This window comes from Fonsecaea nubica (assembly GCF_001646965.1).
Source record: "Fonsecaea nubica strain CBS 269.64 chromosome Unknown Scaff96, whole genome shotgun sequence".
In the NCBI taxonomy this organism is placed as follows: domain Eukaryota; kingdom Fungi; phylum Ascomycota; class Eurotiomycetes; order Chaetothyriales; family Herpotrichiellaceae; genus Fonsecaea; species Fonsecaea nubica.
In genome coordinates, this window is record NW_019173769.1 from 80,471 (window position 1) to 101,560 (window position 21,090).

The 21,090-nt window shown below is 52.4% G+C and overlaps 8 protein-coding genes across 8 annotated transcripts; 5 read left to right on the plus strand and 3 right to left on the minus strand.

The window, feature by feature from the left end:
- Positions 1-738: 738 nt before the first annotated feature.
- On the plus strand, positions 739-2,488 carry AYO20_09839 (hypothetical protein; the record flags this gene model as incomplete). Its single annotated transcript, XM_022648107.1, has 2 exons — positions 739-965; positions 1,033-2,488. The coding sequence occupies 2 exons, from the start codon at positions 739-741 to the stop codon at positions 2,486-2,488; spliced, it is 1,683 nt and encodes a 560-aa protein (XP_022495933.1).
- Positions 2,489-3,154: 666 nt separating this feature from the next.
- On the minus strand, positions 3,155-5,713 carry AYO20_09840 (hypothetical protein; the record flags this gene model as incomplete). Its single annotated transcript, XM_022648108.1, has 2 exons — positions 3,155-4,080; positions 4,282-5,713. The coding sequence occupies 2 exons, from the start codon at positions 5,711-5,713 to the stop codon at positions 3,155-3,157; spliced, it is 2,358 nt and encodes a 785-aa protein (XP_022495934.1).
- Positions 5,714-6,671: 958 nt separating this feature from the next.
- Positions 6,672-7,796, minus strand: AYO20_09841 (hypothetical protein; the record flags this gene model as incomplete). Its single annotated transcript, XM_022648109.1, has 1 exon — positions 6,672-7,796. The coding sequence occupies one exon, from the start codon at positions 7,794-7,796 to the stop codon at positions 6,672-6,674; it is 1,125 nt and encodes a 374-aa protein (XP_022495935.1).
- Positions 7,797-8,265: 469 nt separating this feature from the next.
- Positions 8,266-11,589, minus strand: AYO20_09842 (hypothetical protein; the record flags this gene model as incomplete). The annotated part of the gene is made up of 3 exons (XM_022648110.1): positions 8,266-8,502; positions 8,554-11,162; positions 11,220-11,589. The coding sequence occupies 3 exons, from the start codon at positions 11,587-11,589 to the stop codon at positions 8,266-8,268; spliced, it is 3,216 nt and encodes a 1,071-aa protein (XP_022495936.1).
- Positions 11,590-12,356: 767 nt separating this feature from the next.
- AYO20_09843 (hypothetical protein) lies at positions 12,357-13,188 on the plus strand (the record flags this gene model as incomplete). Its single annotated transcript, XM_022648111.1, has 3 exons — positions 12,357-12,389; positions 12,443-13,108; positions 13,168-13,188. 3 exons carry the CDS (start codon positions 12,357-12,359, stop codon positions 13,186-13,188), a joined length of 720 nt encoding a protein of 239 aa, XP_022495937.1.
- Positions 13,189-13,978: 790 nt separating this feature from the next.
- On the plus strand, positions 13,979-16,582 carry AYO20_09844 (aspartate-tRNA ligase; the record flags this gene model as incomplete). The annotated part of the gene is made up of 1 exon (XM_022648112.1): positions 13,979-16,582. One exon carries the CDS (start codon positions 13,979-13,981, stop codon positions 16,580-16,582), a length of 2,604 nt encoding a protein of 867 aa, XP_022495938.1.
- A 308-nt stretch (positions 16,583-16,890) lies between these two features.
- On the plus strand, positions 16,891-17,835 carry AYO20_09845 (hypothetical protein; the record flags this gene model as incomplete). The annotated part of the gene is made up of 1 exon (XM_022648113.1): positions 16,891-17,835. The coding sequence occupies one exon, from the start codon at positions 16,891-16,893 to the stop codon at positions 17,833-17,835; it is 945 nt and encodes a 314-aa protein (XP_022495939.1).
- Positions 17,836-18,669: 834 nt separating this feature from the next.
- AYO20_09846 (hypothetical protein) lies at positions 18,670-21,065 on the plus strand (the record flags this gene model as incomplete). The annotated part of the gene is made up of 2 exons (XM_022648114.1): positions 18,670-18,712; positions 18,853-21,065. The coding sequence occupies 2 exons, from the start codon at positions 18,670-18,672 to the stop codon at positions 21,063-21,065; spliced, it is 2,256 nt and encodes a 751-aa protein (XP_022495940.1).
- Positions 21,066-21,090: the final 25 nt, after the last annotated feature.

Here is a 21,090-nt window from a genome sequence, read left to right on the forward strand (position 1 = left end):
CTTCTACTAGAAGGTTTCCAATTAGGCCAAGACAGCCGTACACAAGCTCTTTTAGCGGGAGGAGGCAAGACTGCACAAGAAGGACTGGTGGAAGCCTGGTGTCGATCAGATCTCTGGAGAGGCAGGGCGGACGAGAATGCCCTTCAGCCGTGCTTATCGTCAGAGCCCCAACGCACTTCAACGCCTGAAGCACGATATTGCATACCGTCTCTTCTCCAGCGGGTGGCCCAATTGAGGGAGAAGGTTGGAGAGAATGGGCTCTGCCACATTCTGTGCAGGAGACACGACTCGACGAGCATGGTAGCGGGAACGGGCGTCGACGGCGGGTGGCCAAGGCAAAGACCAACTGGGGGGGATTTGCAGCCAAGACGCCAGAGCGCAGTCTTACACCTCGCCTTCGACTTCCCCTTCCCACTCTCCGTTATCAACAACCACTGACAGACGAGCGTTGGGTCTTGATCCTAATCCATTCCAGGGCAGTCAGCTCGAAGCCTTATCCCTGGCACTGCTACCAAAATGCCTCTGCTGCTATTACCACCTCAGATGATCCTGTCGAGTTATAAAGAGGTCGACCAGACCCTCCTCCCCGGCCATGCACCGCCCTCTCTCCCCTTCTCCCCCTCCATCTCTTCTGGCTTCTCCCTGCAACAAGAGGCCATCGCTTTGTGAGAAGGGCTTCTTTAGACCTTTACCAACCGGAAGCCTCAGTGCCGGGTAGGCAAGAACCTTGACGTGGCTATGGCGGACAACGTCGAGTACGACCCTGAAAAGGGCATTGAACCAGTCAAAGGCCGAGGTATCGTCGATGAGAAGGGCCACAATGCCTCCTTGACGGGACGAAAGTCGTCTGTCGTCGAGTCAATTATTGCAGCCGACTTGCTCGATGAACGATATGCCACCACTCACCGTGGCCTCAAGAGCAGACATGCTCAAATGATTGCTCTAGGCGGAACTATTGGTACTGGGTATGTTGGACTTCGGGCAATTCTCTCTCTACAGAGGTCGTGGGCTGACTTCTACCACCTCCAACAGTCTCTTCGTCGGTTCCGGTGCAACGCTTGCTCTCGGTGGTCCTGCCTTCATATTGGCGGCCTATGTCATCATGACCTTTCTGGTATATTGCGTCGTTACCGCCATCACCGAAGTGGCCGCCTACCTCCCCGTCCACGGTGGAACCATGTCTTATTACGGCTACCGATACGTTTCTCGCTCCATGGGCTTTGCGCTGGGCTACCTCTACTGGTACGCCCTGGGTATCCTCGTGCCGTACGAAATTACCGCCGCCGGCCTGGTCATCGACTACTGGCCCAACAATGTCAATATCGCCGTCTGGATGACAATCATGCTGGTCGTCATCATCGCTCTCAACTTCCTCCCTGTCAGATTCTATGGCGAGACGGAATTCTGGTTCGCCGGGACCAAAGTCATCTTGATGGTTGGCCTCCTCATCCTCAGTTTCATCCTCTTCTGGGGTGGCGGACCTAGCCATGATCGTCTAGGTTTTAGATACTGGCACGATCCTGGCGCAGCACATCCCTACATCGTCGGAGGCGACACAGGCCGCTTTGTCTCCTTCTGGGAAACCTTGGTCCTGTCTGTTTTCCCCTTCACCTTTGCTCCCGAACTCTTGGTCGTGACGGGCGGGGAAATGGAATCACCACGACGCAACCTACCCCTTGCCTCCAAGCGGTATTTTTACCGCCTGGTGATCTTTTACGTCCTCAGTGTCTTGGCCATTGGTCTGACCTGTCCCAGCGATGACACCCGCTTGACTGACGGCGGGGCTGGGGCCAAATCTTCGCCGTTCGTCGTCGCTGTCGCCAACGCCGGTATAGGCACCCTCCCGTCCATCGTCAACGCCGTGATTCTTATCTCGGCCTGGTCGTCCGGCAACTCCTTCCTCTACATCTCCTCACGCGCGCTTTATTCGCTTGCGGTCCAAGGCTCCGCTCCGCGAATCTTCAAAGCCTGCAATCGCTGGGGTGTCCCTTACATGGCGGTCGGCTGTTCGTCCCTATTCTGCGCTCTTGCATACCTCAACGTCGCCTCCAATGGCTCTACGGTCTTCAACTGGTTTGTCAATCTCACAAACACGTGGGGTATGACGAGCTGGGTATGTTGTATGATTGTCTATCTCCGCTTTCGGAAGGCCTGCAAGGCGCAAGGGATCGAGCCCATATATAGCAACTGGCTTCAACCTTGGGGAGCCTATATCGCCATGGTGGCATTCACAATCCTCTGCCTCATCAACGGCTTTACCGTTTTCTTCCCCAGCAAGTGGTCGGCGTCTTCATTCTTGACCGCTTACATCGGAATCCCCATCTTCTTCGTCATGTACGTCGGGCATCGGATTGTGTTCTGGGGAGACAAGTGGGCGTGGGACCCGATGGAGGTGGACATGCACACGGGCTTGCAGGAGGTTATCGACGCCGAGAAGCCACTGAAGAAGAGGAAAGGATTCGCCAGGATCTGCATGATTATCGAATAGAACGCAGCGCCATGTCGTGGAATTTTTAAGCGAGCACGTGGATAGATGGAGATTTTGTGTATAGTTAGTGTATACTTCAACGATCCTTGTGCCACATTCACATTCCCTTGAGACATGTTCACGCCTTCTCTTTCCCCCCAGATCGCCCTGCCCTATTCACAGTGCAGATCATCGAATCACTTTCCACGCCGTAGAGCATATACATACATATATAATTCGCAATCCTAACAACAGCAAAAGAGAACACCCGTGATCCCACCACACCCTACTACGTACGTGCCTCGCAAGGATCTCGCAGATACCTCGACTGATATGAATGGGGTATTTTTGTTTCTCACCAGATCGGGAGAAGCTATTATATTCGTGCTAACCGTGGTGTACCACTCACGGTATATGGGCTCATCGCTATTCTTCTGTTTTTGAAAGCCTCGGCCTTAAACTGATGTTTCAAGCTGTGCATGATATTTTTTGCCATGTACGTTGTCCTATCAACAGTATCCATTCCGTGGGTATATAACAGAGTTCATCATCCCGAATAACCAGACCCCACGCATGAAAGCACCAACTTCACCCTGTGAGACCTGCCAAACCCGGCTCATCCCAGTGGCATGGTCGACGAAAACCAGCGCGCAGAGTGGTGAAGCAGTCATGGACATGTCTGCCACCTTAACCATCGTGCTGGAGGCCCCCGAGCATCGACCCAACCTCAACTTCTTTGCGCACCACAGCCGCGAGGCCACCAAATCCTTCCTTCTTCAATCTCTCAATAAGAAGGAGGCCCTTCTCCCACTTCTTTCTCTTGATCTGGCCCTCTATCTCCGCCATTTGGTTTGCTAGCATCTTCCGACTATCGTCAAGATCCAAAGCGATGAACTCTCTCTCATACTTTTTGAGTTTGACCAGCTGCGCTTCCAATTCTGCTATTGACGCATCCAGCGCAGCAGTTTGAGCTTCAGTCTCGTCAGAGCAGGTAACAGTCTTTGTAGGAGATGCAGTTGGGGCGGAAGACGATGGAGTGCCAAAACTGCCGTTGGAAGTGTGCTGTGGGAGGTACATGCCGTTGGTAGCAGGAGGATGTCCAAGCATCGGTGGAAGAGTATTGTTCTGCATGTTAGATGTTATACGACTCGAGCCGATCGCTGCCGAGGCAAGGGATGCAATGCCAGGCGAGCTACTCACTCGGGAATGCCTCTCATCGGTGGGACTGACCATGTCGGGGAATGTCTTCATACTCGGCAGCAGTGCGGGCCGTGTCCCGTTGACGCCTCCGAAAGGCCCATCCGTCAAAAACTCGGAGCCTTCTCTCGAAAATGCCAGCCTGCTACCGGAGAAGTCAGGTTCGGGTGTTGGTAACTCCATCTTTCTCAGCGGGGTCGCTGGCCCAGAATCTGCCGAAGTAGATATTGCCCGCTTCTTGCCTGTGATCTGGGCGACGCTGGGCAAAGGTCCGGCCCCAAAGCCACTGTGGCTGGATTCTCGCCGCCCTCCACGCTTTTGATCAAACACATTGTCTGCGAAGCCCATGACCTTCCCACGAGGGTCGGCAGCTTTCACTCTTCGCTTACTCGCAGGCTTTTCGCTTTTGACGTACGCTGTCACAAAATGGCAGCATCGACAGTTGCAAGTTTCTGTGCACTTGGGACAAGTCCACAGCTCCTTGTGCCGCAAAACTTCCGAGGGATACTCATCAAAATGTCGGAACAAGCCTCGATAACAGAAAAAGGCAGTACACTTGTCGCAACGCCGCCCTTTCCATTCTTGGTGATCGATCCGGCAGAGATGGCACAGTCTACTGGTGGTTGAGGTTTTGGCGCGCATCAGATCATTGACCGCCGTCCCCAGGGTCTTGCGCTTGTCGAGTGTGCGCGGCTCTTCTGGCTGGAATCCTAGAATCTCCCGAGCCCGATTGAGAACCCTCGTGCATTGTTCCGCCGACACCAGCTCTGCCCATGCGTAGGATTGGGAGTGATCGCAAGATCGGCCATTGAGATAACAAAGGAGACAGAGATCGAAATCGACACATTGAGTACATCGCACGTGCCGATTCCAGATAGCCGTGCTGCAAAAGTTACAAGTCGCAATTGTCCCTTGCTGGATGGGCACCAAAGTCATTGGTGTGACAGGATCAGAGTCGATTATGGATTCGTCATGGACCATTTGACGAAACAAGCGTGAGAGGAGAGGTAGATCTGGCGGAAGTGGAAGTGGAGAGCTCCTCACTGTCTGGTTGTCCTGGACCAGAGATAGCATAGCACATGCCAGGGAGAGGCTGGTTCGAGCCACATCAGGATGGCAGAGGCGATTGAAAGGTGCTTGGACGTATTCAAATCCCACCTCAAGTGACAGCGGATGTAGGATGTTCCAGACAAGCTTGGCCGAAAGCGTGGCAGGATTCCAAATCTGGTGGGCCGTGGCAGGAGGGAAGACGACGAGGTCGCCGACTCGTTGATCGTAGGCATACAGGGGGAAGTCGGCTTTCAAGAGCTCCTCCGACCCCAGGTTTAGCCAGTCTAAATGAGGTGACGCGCCACGAGAAGATATGAAGGCGTCATATTTCTTCTGCGAGTCAAAGTCAGTGCCAATGCACACCACAGGACGGTCGTCCGACTCGACGAGTAAGTTCAAGGCGACCGTGCTCGAGAAGCATCGATGGAACCCTGAGCTGCTCCCTTCGCTTCCAACGTAGGCCATCATGACCTCACTCCTCGCACACTGTGGGAGCCACTGGAAGAGATCCAATCGCCCACCCCATTGAACCTCTGTGGGCAGGATCCGGCGACATTGTTCGAGCCATTCATGCGGACATTGTAAGTCTCTGGCGTAGAGGTTCTGGAATTCGGGAAACGACTGCCTAGCGCTGTCGGCAAACTTCTTGAGCGTGAATGACAGATCCCGACCAGTACTGCAATTGCGGATGGGAATGTTTTTCTTGGTGCTCAGTTCGATCAGCCTTTCGATGCTGAAACTCGGCTGGTCGCCATTATGAGGACCCGAGCCTGGCCAGGTGTCGAGTTTGTCGAATTCGGCAATGACAAAAGGCTGTCCTAGTTGGAGGCGTCTGGTAAGCCACTCAGAGAAGGGAAGGGGGTTGCCGTTCTGGTCTTTCTCTGCCTGTAGAGAGAGGATGCTGAAACGGGGAAACTCAACGAAGGGCTTCCCGAGCTGCAACAGCTGCTGAGCAGAACTATCTGGAGGGACAGTCAGCGAAGGAGTCTGTGGAATCATGCCGATGCCGGAGATCAGGTGACTGTCATCGCGAGAGGTACTGGAAGATGTCGCAGAAGAGGACGAGTAGAGGGGGAGATGTGGGATTAAAAGAACGGCGAGGAAATCTGACGAGCTTGATGTTTGCTTCCTTATGGACAGGGTGGTGGTGGCCGAGGGCTGTACGTAAATGAAGCTGCAAGGGGAGGAGTAATGCGATGATCGAAGATGGGATGAGATGGAAATGGGATGCGATGAGCGAAGAAAGTGCGGAGGGGCAGAGGCGCTTAAGCAGATCTCCGCTAGCTCGGCCTGTTCGTTACAGCAGAACCAGGTTCCGAGGCGTGCTGAGGCGTGCTAGGTAAGCGGATGGCGACTTCCGTCAGGGTAGCACCGCCTGTGTCCGGCAATCATTGGCGCCCAGAAAGGGCCTAAAGATTCCCCCAGGGTTACTAAGACAGATGTTTGCCCCCCAATAGCGCCCCCATATCCCCTTAGGGGCACCCGGAGGGGGTGTTTGCATAGTTGGATTCAGGGTCTTTGGGCTGTTTAGGCTCTTTCCTCTACGCCCGTCATGCTCTGAATGTCTGGCTAGTACCCAACAAACTACTCGGACTGGATAGAGCATTTCCATCTCCACCCGCGCACCTGCGCCTTTCTATTCTTCACCTCCATCACCAACACCCTCATGCACCCTCTTCAGAACCAGCTCCCTCGATGAAGAACAAACCAAACAGGCAGGTCAAAGCCGCCGTATCCACAACAAATCTCTGCCATGCCCTCGCTATCGACAACTTTCAGCCACTTGCCCCAACAGAATCCTTGTGCCTAGATGGCTCATCCCGAAGAGACGTCGAATCTCCGCTCCCATTTCGGGTTGGTGAGCGACACGAGCCAAACAGCCACCTTCGTAAGAGGCCGTCGAGGATCTCTTCACACCGATTACTCAATTTGTTTTTTGTCGGTGGGGGCTGCGCCCTTAGTTGCTCGAAGGCCAATCCCTCACAGTCCCCTTCATGCACACCGTCCCATCGTTACTCATCACCCTCGTCTCTGCCTCCTTCTTTCCCACCGCCTCCTGGTTCATCATCACCCGGTAAGGCTCCCTGCCGTATACAGGGCTCGTAGCCCGGTACTCGATCGTCTGGGGATAATGTACACCCTCCCCTCGGACAACACTGGCCTCATCTCGCCAAAGGTCCAACATGGCGAGTAGATTCATCGGACCGTGGACGACCACGTTCCTGTGACCCTCCACATCCGTTGCCCAAGGCTTGTCGTAGTGAATTCTGTGCGCGTTGAACGTCAACGCCGAGAACCGGAACAGCGTTGCTTCATCGCGACTATATTCCCGCCAGAGTTTGCCCTCGACGCTCTTGTCAAGCTCCCCCTGTGACAATTCCTTGGGCTTGGGAACCAGTGGAGCAGGTTTGGAAGGGTCGAGGGCTACCCGGAAAACCCAATTCCTCCGGTCCAGGACGCACAGCTCATCTTTCCCATTGCGGAATTCCTTCTCCACGCCCACGAGCAACATACTCTCGCCCGTCTTGCCAATGACCTTGGGCTCGCAGCTCAAGACCTTGGTAACCTCGGTGACGGTATCGCCCACCACCAAGAGCGCCTGGTTCTTTGAGCTGGGATCAGCACCGGGCCAGTGACATGATCCGCCAGCCCACATGCGTCTCGTGAAGGGAGCGTTGGGGTTGAAACTCGCGTCCGTGCCGTCGAGCCCCAATATCCCCGGTAGTTGAGCTGGCGTAAAGTAGCATATGTGATAAGCTGGGGGAATCGGAGTGCCCTCGACAGGCTCCGCCTCCTCGAGCGTCTTGGTAGAGCTAGTCGGCCACAGATGAGGTCGGTCCAGAGTGAGAGAGAAGAGGCGGATCTGATTCGCATCCAGCAGCTGACGGCGCACGAACGTCTGTCCCTTGGAGAATTTGGACAGAAACGCTTCAGTTATAGCCTTTGGATCCGCTGGCGGTGAGCTCAGTCTCGTCCGAGACGAAGAGAAGCTTCGCGAGGTGGTTGTTCCGAGGCGGGCACCGCTGCCCGTCGCTACCGATGCGAAGCAGCAGCGAGAACACGCGCGAAAAGGGACAGTCATTGTATCCGTCCTTCTTGAGAAACACTGAGAAGAATGCTCGAGCTTCAATTGCCAGTTACTGATCCACACCCGTGTTGTGAAAATAAGTTTGTTTTCTTCAAGTTTGGTCAGGACTTCAGGAGTCGGGTTGCCGAAGAACGACGGATGGAGATTTCGGGTCCGGCTCCCCGCATAATGACCATCTCCGAGATCGGGCAGCGGCAGTCGGTCTCATACCCTGCGTTTCGAGACGCACGGTTCCGAGATTGGCCGCCCCTCATAATATCGGAGAAATCCTACATCCTGCGAAAGCTCGTGCAAGATATTGCGGTCCAAATCATATTAGTCGTATATGTATATCCGTTGTTTACAGCCTCCATGATCCGTTTTCCACCAAACTCATCTATTTATGTACCTCGGACGCCAGCAAATGCAAGATTCTCCAATAACAACAATGAGATATCGTCAGACAATCCCCTCATTACTTTCTTCACCTCTTCTCAACAAGCAGGAAATGCATGGCTATGTATGCGATGATGATGAATGCTCCTGCAAAGACACCCAGGCCGATGACATCGTTCCACAGTGCCAGATTGTCGAAGCCAAAGGCACTGAGAATGCTGGCTCCGGGTACTTCGATGTCCAGGCCGTACCGGTGGTCTTTGAGACGCAGCTTTGCGACCTCGTTTACGATTAGAGCTTCGTAGCCGTAGTGAAAGATGGATAACTGTGTCGACCGTTAGCACAACCACCACCAAAGGTCATGACCGATACTTACCATCTGCAGCCACTGTGCTGCTTTTTGGATGCTATCATGGTTGAGATTGAGGAGCAAGCCAGCAAACAACAAACTGAACAACATCACCAAGCTACCAATCAAGTTGGCGACAGCGGGATCTTTGAACACGATACCAATCGTCAAGCAGATTGCCGCCGCAGCCAAGTTAAAGAGCACCAATATTAGTATAAAGGTGAAGAAAACGCCCCACTTCGGGAGAAGTCCAGACATTGGATAGATGATGATGCCCATGATGATAGGTGGGATGAGTCGGAGCGGTACAATGTCGAAGAGCAGCTTCGCAGCATAGTAAGTGATCGGAGAGTAGTATCCATTGGCACGTTCTCGAACGAAGATCAACCGCTCTGCGCTGAAGACGTTCAAGCTTGTCAGGCCGCTGAAACCGAACAATGCCAGCAGGAAGAAGAAGAGACCTAGTCGATTTTGGAACCCGCCAATGTCATCTGTGACGCCGTAAAAGAGCCATCCTGACAATACCGCCAGCAGAATAGCAACAGCATAGTGGGTCAGCATCAGGATAGGGTTGCGATACAGGTTCCGCCAAGTCCGCCTGGATAGGATTAAAAATTGTCGTGGAAGGCTGACTCGCCGGAAGCCTTTAATCGAGCCTGTCACGGGCTCGGTTACAGCGTCTTCTCCACCGTGGCCATTTGCCGCCGATGCAGCTTGAATTGAAGCTGTGATTTCGTCATGGATCGTCTGAGCGACATCTGAGTTCTTGAAACTGGTCACCAGAATGTCGAGGTCGGTGTTGGCGTCTGGTGGTATGTCGTCAGGATCCTCCAAAAGGGGTGGCGGGTTGGACCCATCTCGCTTCGACAGGGGTAGCCAGCTCCGCATGCTGCCAGTTGCCCTTCCCATTATAGTGTCTTCATCATCAGTCTTTGGTGTTGGCGGAGTTTCGCTCCCAGAAGCCTTCTTTCGAGTAAACAATTGCCGGTCCTGCTTTTGTTTCAGCGAAATCCTCCTCTTTGGTTTTATTCGAGTCGAGGGTTCGCGTGGGCTTTCCATGCTCACGTTTGAGACACTTGCAATGGACTTCACAGCCCGCGTGCTGCTTGATTCCGTTCCCGGGATGTCTCGGTCGAGCAAATCCTTCGGAACGTCCTCGAATATGGGAGAACGTGGAATACTGGCGTGCATTGTCAGGTCCACCAGATAGTCCGCGATATTGAAACCCGGCGGACAGGAGTAACCAATATGATCAAAGTATGATTGACAGCTTGAAAAGGGACCAGAGTAGACGGTTTGACCTTTGGCAAGAAGAATGAGCTGGTCGAAAAGAGCCACGATGTTGGAGCGAGGTTGATGAATGGTGAAAATGACGGTCCGGTTGTATGTTTTGGCCAATGTGACCAGACATTCAACTACGTTAAAAGCGTTGAAGGCGTCGAGTCCGCTGGTTGGCTCATCGAGGAAGAGAATACTTGGGCTTGTCACAAGCTCGCAAGCAATACCAACCCGTCGCTTTTCGCCACCGGAAATACCTCGACCATTTCCTTCCTCCGAGCCAATCACTTGGTCTTTGATGTGATAAATGCCGAGTTGCTGCATAACTTCGATAACTCGCTGCTCCTTGACAGAAATGCCCATATCAGCTGGTAGTCGCAGGAGAGCACTGGTGGAAATGGTTTCATGGACGGTCAGAGTTGGCAAAAGGGTGTCCTCCTGGTCGACGTAGCCCACCACATTTCGGTATTCCCCGTCGAGAATCTTCTCGCCATTGACATACATATGGCCCAAGACAGTCCCACGTTTATTCTTGCGAGCCAGAATATCGAGAAACGTAGACTTGCCTGCGCCGGACGCACCCATGATGGCTGTGAGTTGGCCTGGGTGGGCGATGCCAGAAATGCCAGACAGGATTTCCTTTCCTTTCAGACCATAAGAGACGTTCTCAAATTGCAAAGACATCGGGGTGTGGTTGATCATTGATAGCGAGGCATCATTTTCACCATTTTCACCTAGTCGAATGGCTCCCCATCGCTTGAGCGCTGCTCTTCTCGAGAGGTACCACGATATGAGTGTGACGGCAACGACAAAGAGGGCGCAACCGGCGATGATTCCTGCAATCAAAGGGGTGTTGATCTCTTTGATAGGTCTTGTATATCCAGGCACCTCCGTCTCATACAGGCATTCGCCTGCCCGACACTGAAGTGAGATATACTCATCGCCGAATATCATAGATATCAAGTTGTTCATGGCCGGCTCTTCGAAACGACTGCCATCCTTAGAGCTACCGCCATAGGTATGCTGCGAGTAGAAGGAAGCTGGCCCCTTGATCTCTTGCTCCAAGAACTCGTCGATGTTGACGGAGCCATCTTCGCCACACAAGAACCGATCTGGTATGCAAGAGCACTTTATGTTTTGACATTGATATTTTGTCGTATTGCGAACATTCGTGTCCTGATATGTGGAAGTGCAATTGTCGAGAGCACAGTAGAACGATTCCTTTTGATCCACCCAGAACTGGAAGTTGCAGGTAGCGTCTTCAGCGTTGCAGGAGAAGGTAACCTCTGGTATGCGCGGATCGATCTGGTCCAGAATGGCCTTGTTGGTAACATTGCACACCTGGTAGTTTTCGTGGACTAAAGCACCTTTTTTATAACAAACCCCACCCTGACCCAGTGGCATCATTGCGTTACATGCCTCATTGGAAGTGCACACGTTGCAGTTGATTCCCTCCCAGCCATCTCTGCAATCGCACTTATCGCCTCTTCTTGGTGATCTATTCTTGCCATCGACCAGGGAACCGCACAGCGGCTCCGCGCAGTCGTCTCCCCCGAAGCCAGGAGGACACACGCATTTCCCGTTGGCGCTGCTGCAGCTTGCAAATTGCAGGCATTTGAATTCGTCGTAGTGGCAGTCGAAGCATCGAGGACATGGAGGGCAACCGTCGACTAGATCGAGGAAGGGATCTTGCATCAATGCCCGCGAAGTATCATTGGGATAGGCCGTCGCGAGCCATGCCGGTGCGACAAGTAATAGGGCGGCGGCAATGCCATGGAGGTTCATTGAGGATGGACCGGGCGATATCGTCCGCCGTGCAGGTGTGGAGGTGATAGATCGTGTGGCTGGTGCCTGTCAACGGAAGCTTGTCCAGTCAAGGCGGTAGAAACCTCGAGGGCAGAAGGTTAGGTAGGGCGACTGTCGGTACAAGAATGATAGGAGGGACATGCGACAGAGGATGTAGGATGGGAGTCGAAAGATATCACACCATTGCAGTCCGCCGCGGGAAGGGGAGGATCTGAACTGGAAAGGTCCAAACGTCGCAGCACAACACAAGTTGCAACAGCACGATGCACAACTGCTGGCACGTTCCTGTATGGTACGGGCGGGGACGGGAGACCTGATACCGGGGATTGGCCTTTGAGCCTAGGACCAATGGGCCGAGCTTTATCCAGTTAAGGACGGCTGTAAGCTTGCACCCAATCGTTGTAATCGTAAGCTACCGGCAGTTATTGGCACTCGTGGCATCATCCAGTCTGGGGCTAAGACTAAGTAAGCTGGTAAGGTACCTAGTCAGCTAGTCAATTAAGGTACGACATACGAGGTCGGGGCATAGAGTTGGAGATGTCGCAAATGCACTTTGTCGAGGTGGGGAGCAGTTGACTATGCAGCTATGTTCACTCGGCGGATCGGTATTTCCGCGACACCGCAGTTGGAAATGAAAAGAATTCAGTCGTGCAGAGCACTCTTTTCAGACGTTTGTTCCTACGGCACCGTCACACAATCATTCTCAATCGAGTACGCACACGCTTTGTGTCGTTCCCACAGGGAACATGGCCGGGTTCCAGCAGCTTGAAGCCATCGAGGTAGGAATTACCAGCAGTTCGTCGAACAATGCTCTCACTGACAACGAGAACAGTGGAACGAAAAGTATCTGTCCTCAGCCAAACACGACCTTTCATCATCGGCCGCCTCCAACATCTCCTTATCTGAATTACTTGACATCTCAGAGGACAGACCGGGCTCCGAAAAGGCCCTGAAATTGCATGAAGTAAAACTCAAAGGGAACGATACTGGCTTGGGCAGCATTGATCTACGGAAAAACCTGGCAGCCCTATACTCTGCGCGCTCTGCGGGGGTGACCGAACACGATATTATAATTACCAACGGAGGCGCTGCTGCAGACTATACAGTATTCTCCGCGCTGCTGACCCCTGGGGATCATGTCATTTGCCAACACCCTGTTGATGAACTGCTCTACAAGATACCTGCATCTCTGGGCGTGGACGTCACTTGGTGGAACGCAGACCCAGCGAAAAAGTGGGCGGTTGACATTGACGAGTTAAAGACATTGATCAGGGACAATACAAAATTGATTGCGATCCAAAGTCCTTGTGACCCTACAGGTGCGATAGTGTCCAAACCCGCTCTCGAGGCCCTCGTTGAATTGGCAGAGGAAAAGGGAATAGCTATTCTGGCGGATGAGACCTACAGGCCTCTTTTCCACTCGATATTGCCATCCGACGATGATTTTCCACCCTCAACGATCAACCTGGGCTATAAGAAAGTCGTCGTGACAGGTGGGGTAAGTAAAGCATACGGTTTAGCAGGAATAAAAGCCGGGTGGATTGCCACGAAAGACAGGGCGATTCTCGAAGCCTGTAGGGGAACTAGGCGTTTTCAGTCCACAATTGCATCAACTTTAGATGAGGTGGTTGCTGCAGAGGCCCTGAGTGAGAGGTGCATTCACGCGTTGTTAGCAAGAAACATCAGGTTATGCCAAACAAACCTGGGCTTGCTGCAAGGATTTGTCGAAGAGCACAACTGGTCATGTTCATGGGTCGAGCCACGAGCTGGAACAACAGTAATGCTCAAGTTCCACAAGATGGGAAAGCCCATCGACAGTGAGCAGTTTTGTTCAAGGTTACTCGAGGAGTCTGGGATCCTTCTCTGTCCCGCAAGCAAATGTTTCGGAGACAGTAGAGCTCTTCGCGGGTATGTGAGGGTCGCTTTCGGAGGCTCGACGCAGGAGGTGAAAGCTGCACTTGCGGCGTGGAGGTCATTCATGGAAGAAAGCTTCGATTCGGTACCGACACTGTCGACTCGGTCAAACAGCTGATCCAAGAGCAGCTCGAGGCAAAATAAAGTCCGATAAAAGCGCACCAGGCACAAGTATCAGCGGGAAATCGAGTAGATCCATTCCAAGACTGAGAGTCAGAGATGCCTTCATCGCGTCCGTAATTGTAACAAGATGGGTGTGCCGAACGCCGATCTCATTGTTTTCTGACCACTTCGAACAGCATGCCACTTGAGCTCCGAAGAGAGGGCTTGCTGCCGCCTGCAGCAGAAACGAATCGTATAATACACGCTAGGCTTTCATCATCTGAGGTGTTGTTAGCATATATACTTGTCAAAGCGCGGATCAAAGGGACTCACTTGTTCAAAACTTGGAAGGATGAAGAAGGAAAAGAAAACAGAGTGCGACTCAGAGAATTTTGTGCGCAGGCGGCCGTTGGAGGTTGGCGCACACGGACCATCAGCGCAGGTTCTCCAACTCAAATCCTTCTTTTGGATCGTCCACATCAATGGGTCTTTGAATGTGCAGCAGCAGCAGCCGATGGAGGTCCAGAGATCACTTACACGTTCAGCTCACCTCCGACGGAGCTACATTGAGATATCGAGATATATCCGTACTCATTTGTGGTGCGCAGGCTTCGCGTCCACCCAGCGCGCCATCACCAGACCATGTCTTTCTCAGAGACTTGCATATTCTACGTCTTCCGCCCGTCGTGACCGGCAACAAGATCAAAGACTGCAGACCAGTAACGGCGATATCAGGCGATACAACTTCTCCAGTAAGACAGTGCCTCACCGGCGATTTGGCCAGCGTCTAACTCTAGCAGGGATCTCTTCTTCCAAAGAAGCCAGTCAAGCCTGGAATAAACTATGCCAGACCGACGTCGATTCATTACCGAGTACGCCTGCTCCTGATGATGACAGCCAGAACCAAGTGCAGCTATATGGCTATATTACTTCTCACAGGCCTAGCAAGGGCTTCGATTTCATCCAACTGGTCGATCCACGCTTAGAGCTTGCCGTGCAAGTCATCTTCCCCCATTCTGTTTCCACTGCGAAGGTCGGAGCAAGTCCATCGGTGGAAAGTCACATAGACGCTGAGGGGTCTAGTGAAGAAAAAGGATCAAATGATGGAGAAGTCTCCGAAGGACAATTGAGCATTTTCAGAGCCGCTCGTCCTCATACACCCATTCGGATCTCGGGGACCGTTGTGCCACGGTTGACACGACCCAAGAAGGTATACCAGCGGGTTCCCTCAGGAGAGTCTGCGACGCCACAAAAGAAAAAGCCAGATACTATTGTCCGAACACTAGACCCCTATGTTGGAGACATCGACCTCATATCTCACGTGGAAATCAGAGCAGATTCTTACAAATTTCTCAATGGAGTTCCATCTGACCTCACCGCAAAATGCGATACAGTGTTTCCGCCAGAGTCGCGACACCTTCAATTCAGAACGGACTCGGACCTCCGTCGCCGCATTCGATTACGCTCGCGCCTCGCAGGAAAGATACGAGAACATATGCTACGCAGTGAATTCGATGAGATAGAGACACCTCTTTTGTTCAAGTCCACCCCAGAAGGCGCTCGGGAATTCATTGTTCCCACGAGAAAGAAGGGCTTGGCATACGCATTACCACAAAGTCCGCAGCAATATAAACAGGTCCTCATGGCATCGGGAATCTGGAGGTACTTTCAATTTGCCAAATGTTTCCGGGATGAGGACCTGCGGGCCGACAGACAGCCCGAGTTTACCCAGCTTGATCTCGAGATGGCCTTCGCCAGTAGTGCCGACGTGATGGCTGCGGTGGAAGAGCTACTCATCCATGCAGTCTGGCCCAACGTGCCTGGAATCGCTCCTTTGCAAATGCCGTCCTCGACAGCGTTCGAGTTCGAATCGGCCGATCCGGAATACCGCCACCTGGCTTTTCCACAGCTCACATATACCGCTGCGATGACTCGGTTTGGTTCGGACAAGCCTGACACCCGGCTTGGGTCCGAAATTCATCGAGTGGATCATTGGCTCTCGCCCAATGTGAAGAGCATGGTAACTTCGCTTGACGACCCCGTCGTGGAAATGGTGAAAATTTGCATGCAGGGATGTGAACCAGCAGACAGCCAGAAATTTGTAACAACCTTTTTGGAAACGTCGCCGAAAGCGAGCTATACGAATGACAGCGCACGAATTCCCGGAGTGGCGGTCTTTGATCCCTTGAAACCGCTGCATGGATTGGCGAGCTTTGGCCATGAAGGCGCAGCCAAAGTGGAAGAAGAATTCGATCCTGAACCGGGCGACATCCTGATTCTTTATAGCCGCGATGGTAAGCCGTTCACTGGTGGATCTACTGCTCTAGGAGACCTGCGTCGGGACATCTATCAGCACGCCATATCCGAAGGTCTAATCCCTGCGCCTTCAGGATTTTCTGCACTGTGGGTAACGGATTTTCCCTTGTTTTCGCCCACAGAAGACTCCGAGCCTGGACAGGGTGGGTCTGCTGGTATCTGCTCGACGCATCATCCATTCACGGCTCCTAAGCAAAATCAGGATCTATCGGTGTCCACATTCAAGAAGGACCCATTATCCATTATCGGAGATCATTACGACCTCGTGATTAACGGAGTTGAGGTTGGTGGCGGCTCCTGTCGTATACACCGTGAATTCATGCAAGAATTCGTTCTCAGGGAGGTCCTGAAGATGGAGCCTGGACGTGTGAAGGATTTTGGCCATCTACTAAGGGCGTTGCGCTCTGGCTGTCCGCCGCACGCAGGGTTTGCCCTGGGATTTGACCGGCTAATGGCCATGTTGACGAACAGTGCGACTGTACGAGATGTGATCGCGTTTCCAAAGTACGCAGACGGCGAAGACAAGTTCGCTGGGGCACCCTCACCGATAACCCAAGGTCAGCTTGCGACCTATCATCTTGCTGCCGCCGACGACAAGGTTGCCCATGTAACAACTCCAAAATTGTCGCGCAAGGCGTAAAGCAGATTCCTTGAACAGTTGTACAATGTCTATGTATCAATAATTTGACCATCTGAAACAGTAAGCAAGTCTTTTTGTCATGTAAATAGTGCAACACAGTCTTCACTCGCTATCAGTCAATGCAAAAACCAAGGCTGAAGCCCCTAAGTTGTCACGTGACTCCATTATTGTCCTCGACATGAGAATGTCTGGCCACCCTGGCATCATAAACAAGACTTCTCTCCCTCGAGTGTACTACAACCACTACCCGTGTCTCTCCAGATCTGATTACTCCAGTTTGTCAAGTCAAGTCGCATCGAACATTCACGATGGACCAAGTCCAGGAGCTTGTCCTCAACCCATTAAAACCCTACCTGATCCCAATCACTCACAACCTACCCGCCCCGATCAATGACCTTGCCATCAACCTCCTCGGCGAAAGCTGCCACAGCGCCCTCCTCCTTGACCTCGATTTCGCCTCCCATCCCGAATGCGTTTCCCTGGCCATATCGAAAGCCTTGGGCATTGTCATCATCACCGCGGCATCTGTCGTGAAAGTCCCCCAAATCATCAAACTCGTCAAGTCCCAATCCTCGGAGGGACTATCGTTCACAAGTTATTTGTTGGAAACAACCAGCTTCGTCATATCCCTGGCTTATAACATGCGCAATGGCTTTCCATTCAGCACATACGGCGAGACCGCACTTATCGCCATTCAAGATGTGGTGATTAGCGTGTTGATTCTGGTCTATTCGAAGAAGAGCGCGCAGGCGGGCGCCTTTCTAGCGGCTTTCGGTAGTGCCGTGTATGCGCTCATGGTCTCCGACACACTTGTCTCGAATGCACAAATGACCAGTCTGCAGGCGGGTGCTGGTGCCCTGAGCATCGCTAGTAAGCTGCCACAGATCCTCACGATCTATAGCCAGGGTGGAACAGGCCAGTTGTCTGCGTTTGCCGTCTTCAACTACTTGTTTGGCAGTCTCAGTCGAATCTACACTACAATTCAAGAAGTGGATGACAAGTTGATCTTGTACGGATTTATTGCCGGGTTTGCGTTGAACGCGGTTCTAGCAGCCCAGGTGGTCTACTATTGGAATAGTCCGACGACCGCAGGGCACGCAAAGGAGTTGACCAAGAACGGACAGGGGGGACTCAAGGGTGTTGGACAAAAAGGGAGTGCCGCAACGGCCACTCAAGAGGCGGCTAGACTGAGTCCTGGCAAAGCCCAGGGCACTGCAAGACCGAGCAGCAGCAGCGGAAGAAGAAGAGGATGAGTAGCTTCATATGCTAAGGTGTCATCAGGCCCCCCTTAGTAGTCTGGACGCAATTGAGTTGAAAGCATCTTCTCGCGCTAGCTTTCCACACGGTCAGTGATGTCCATCATCTGTGATCCTGGACATGGTATTCAGAAACATAGTTTTTGCGTCTACAGCGTCATTCTTTCTAGAATAAGCCGACAAATGTTATTACTCCGCGCTGGCCAGATGTTGGCTGCCCAGCATCAGTGTCGTTCAGGCCGCTTGAGCCTAGGATCCTTGTACTCCGTGAAATGAACCTGCTGAAGATGCGGTCTTTGCTGATCGCCGGGTGAATCAAAGGTACTTGTACTGCCCTTGTCATATAGACACTTCCACCAATCAGAGCGAACAATTCGCGGGGAGAGAGAGACTGTCCACGTGTGACAGAGGTGCGTTGTTGGGATCGCGCATAACATCGTGGTCCATGTTGCCTATTGGAAGGCTTTACTCGAGGTTCCAGTCTCGAACAATGGCGCAACTCGCAAGTATATTAATTACGCACTGACGAAGTAACGTGCCCACGTGGGCGTCGCAGTCACGTGGAGAGGCTGATAGGAGTACTGTACGGAGAAATATGAACGGGCTAGGCATGTTTGTGGGGTTTGTCCTAGGGATCCCTGTGGTTGTTGGTATGTGGTAAATGACACCTGCCACTGACCTCCCTCTCTACTCGACGTGTCTGAAATCCGAAACTTGGGCCTGCAGGCTTTCTGCGTTCCTGGTCAGTCGAACAATCTTGAACTCAACAGTCCATGTCCTTGTCAAAGAGTCCTTCGACCGAATATTTTGTTGCCGATAGGTATTCGCACTATGTGCACCAGTGACGATGCAGACGACCGCATCAGTGCATCGCGTAGGCTGCGTCCGATGCAAGAGAACCTTTCTTCCTGCTGACGGCTTGTGCCTAGTCTATTCCGGCCTGCAATCGCTGTCGGACGCGGAAAACACGCTGTGACACGGGTCGTCCACGCTGCACCCCATGCGTCCGCTCAGAGTCTCCCTGCTTCTACTTCGACCCGGGTGCGAAAACCAACGTTCCTCGACAGTTTATCTGCGACCTAGAATCTCAGTTGGAGCAACTTCAACTTGAACACGACAGACTGCTTGCGGATGTTTCAGTTCATGTCAGAGATGCAGAAAGCCTCCATTCGAAGACCTCCCGTGATGGTGAAGGTTCGCCTGCTGAAGCAGCACAGCGCAATCGTGCCGTCTATCCCACGCTGGGAACCTCTAGCCAATATGCGCCTCGTGAACGTAGAATCGGAAGCATCCAAGCCGATTTGATCGATCTGGGAGGTGCTCGAGGCGAAGCACACTATCTCGGAGACTCAAGCGGGTTACACATTGCACGAGCTGTACTGGAGACTGCTCGGCATAACGACCCAAACTTGGATGCATTCTCTGTCCAGGAGAGTCCACCGGTTGCCAACGACACATCACGTTCTACATTTAATGAGCCGGCGACTTTGCCAGGCTACGAAACCACCCAAGAGCTCACACGTATATTTTTCTCTCATTTCCAAGTTCAGTATCCGATCTTGATCGAGGACGAATTCTCACAAGAAATTTTGAGTCTTTCCACCAGCCGGCAGACCGGTGACCCTGGTGCTTCACGTGTGAAGCCCCAATTCATGCTCACAATGGTGATTGCCATTTCTCTTTCCTGTCTCTCTAGGAGCAATTCCCACACAGCTGCTCTAGCAGAGAGTTATGCTAATAATGCACTATTGGACCTTCCGGTAATTCTGCAAAGGAAGGACACACAAGCGTTGCAGTGCACTTTACTTTTGCTTCTCTACTCCTTGCTCAGCCAGACCAAAACACCGACCTGGTATATCTCTGGACTCTGCACGAGGATGTGTGTGGACCTTGGACTGCATAACGAAGATTCAATTCTGTCTCAAGACCCCGACTTTCAGCCTGATACAGAAGATCGAGTGATCGATACAAAGAGACGTCTGTTCTGGGTCACTTATTCCTTCGACAGAACCTTGAGCACTATTCTCGGACGCCCGTTCACTCTTCCCGAAGAAACAATCGATGTAAAGTATCCCTGCTCGACCATATCAGTCGGTAAACGTGAGCAGGTGGTGCATTGGCTGCGTTTACAGAGAATTCAGAGCCAGATGGTGCTGAAACTATACGGACCGACAAAAACACATCACCAAGGTAATGAGGGCGACCTCCATGCCTGGGCCAGCGAAATATCCGCCAGCTTGGAAGACTGGCTGCAGACAAGTCGACAACTGGAGAACGACGGCCTTCAGGATTCTGACTGGTGGACTTACTGGTACTACAATACGCTCTTGTTCTTGAATCGACCATCTCCAAGCCGGCATGAGCTCGACCCTAGCCAACTCGTTACTTGCCTTGCAGTGTGCAAAAACACTATCCAGCTCGCGTTCATTCGACACAATACAAAATTGACTGGCTTCACTTGGCTGGATCTCCAATATCAGCTCTCAGCAGGAATCACTCTTCTGTTTGCCCTTCGGACTTGTTCCGACGTCCGTGTGGAGGCGAAGCGAGACTGGACCACAATAAAGAGCTGCTTGGTGCAATGGGAGAGTGTGCTCAATGAAATGATCAAGACGTGGCCAAAGGTCAGCCGCGCAAGGGACATCCTCGTCACTTTGTCGCGACAGACATCAGAAGTGATGGAGAGGGAGATCAGAGGCATTCTACAATCTCGTTCCCGCGGGGCAGGCTCACAACCCTCTCAAAATTTACCATCGGCGGCTATTGATACTTGGTTGACATTGAACACTAGCAAATACGCAGCTGCCCAGCATAGGTCGGAAAGCGAACCGCGTGCTCCTGGAGCAGACTCGGTTGGTATGCAATTCGTCCCAGCTCTTCCGGAAGAGAGCTCAGGAGAGACCATGCGTCAACAAACCTCTGCTTCGAACGATGAGACTGGCAGAGCATTTGGCACTGGAAGCTCGTTCTCAGGGCTGTCAACATCAAATACCCTGTTTCACGCCGACAACCTTCTTGAGTCTGGTCACATGCAGCCTGAAGAGTTTCCATGGGACTGGAACAACTCAATGGAAATCCAGGACCCTTTCCAAGGACTTGAGACTTTCGAGTACTTTGGAAACATTGGACGATTGCCATATGACGATATGGCCACCTTTGGTGACTTCGATCCCATGGAGCCTTTCTACATGAAGAGTGCCTTGAACTTTGAAGGTGACTCGAGATGACATGATGACAACACCTTGTCACATT